The following is a 929-nucleotide window of genomic DNA, read 5'->3' on the forward strand; positions in this document are numbered from 1 at the left end:
CACGGCAACATCTGGGAATCGTTGCCTGCCCGTCCCTGTTCCGTCCCAAACGGCGATACCGCGCTGTAAAAAAGAACCACCTACCTAGGTGGTTGTATCCCTTCCAGCGCCGCAAGCCGGGCCGTGGGATCGGGTGGTGCGTCCTTGCGCCGCCGCATCCCGGCCCCTGGGCGTACCGCGCATGCTTGAGCATGCGCAGTTCGGCAGCCTCCTCCTCCCATCGGACTTTCCTCCCCGGCATCTGATCGTGCCAGGGAGCGATGCGCCGCGGCTGAGGGGATCCATGGGATCCCGCCGTGGCGTCTCAAGTTCGGTGCGGCTCTGCTTAGCCGCGTTTCAGCCGTCCCGTGTGGCAGCAGCCAAACTTGGATAAACCTAGGATAAGAGGCTAAACTGGGTACCTGGGATAAGAAGGGTGAAGGGCAGGAGGCCCAGCAGTGCGGCTGTGGTGGTCCTCCTCCATTTCAGTCGGGCACCCTCCATCGTTCTAGATCTTCCCACAAGGCGAGAAGCGTCTCATCAGCAGCAGAAGGGGAAGAAGAGAGGTCTGTGGTCGGAGGCACTTGGGCAAGCGTGTGTACCTCTGTGTGGACGTATGTGCGGTTACAATGACAGGGCGAAAATTGACTTCCTGGCACAGGGAAGATAAGCGCCCCAAACTGTAAACACAACTCGGTGGTGAAGACCAGGGGCTTTTCTGCCCTGAGTTATTTTGTTGCAGCTTGGCTACTTAAATGTTTATTTTATTTATTTTCATTCCATTTCTATCCCGCCCTCCCCGCACGCAGGCTCCGGGCAGCTTACAGGGCACAAGGTGCTATAAAGCAGATACATTAAAACAGCAGAAGCTAAAAGCATTAACAACTCATGAATACATGAAGGATTAAAATTGCACACTCTCCATTGCATGTCAGGAGGAGGTCCAAGAT

The 929-nt window shown here is 55.7% G+C and overlaps 1 protein-coding gene across 1 annotated transcript in view; it reads right to left on the bottom strand.

The window, feature by feature from the left end:
- The window catches only part of LOC107115688 (ly6/PLAUR domain-containing protein 5-like), a 14,642-nt gene extending 14,114 nt beyond the window's left edge, over positions 1-528 (bottom strand). Inside the window, exon 1 of the mRNA XM_015417446.1 lies at positions 402-528. Within this exon, the coding sequence (XP_015272932.1) occupies positions 402-483 (82 nt within the window). The 5' untranslated portion in view covers positions 484-528. The remainder of the gene's footprint in view (positions 1-401) is intronic.
- Positions 529-929: the final 401 nt, after the last annotated feature.

The sequence above is a fragment of the Gekko japonicus genome, unplaced genomic scaffold (genome assembly GCF_001447785.1).
Source record: "Gekko japonicus isolate JY-2015 unplaced genomic scaffold, Gekko_japonicus_V1.1 scaffold2860, whole genome shotgun sequence".
Taxonomy (NCBI): Eukaryota; Metazoa; Chordata; class Lepidosauria; order Squamata; family Gekkonidae; genus Gekko; species Gekko japonicus.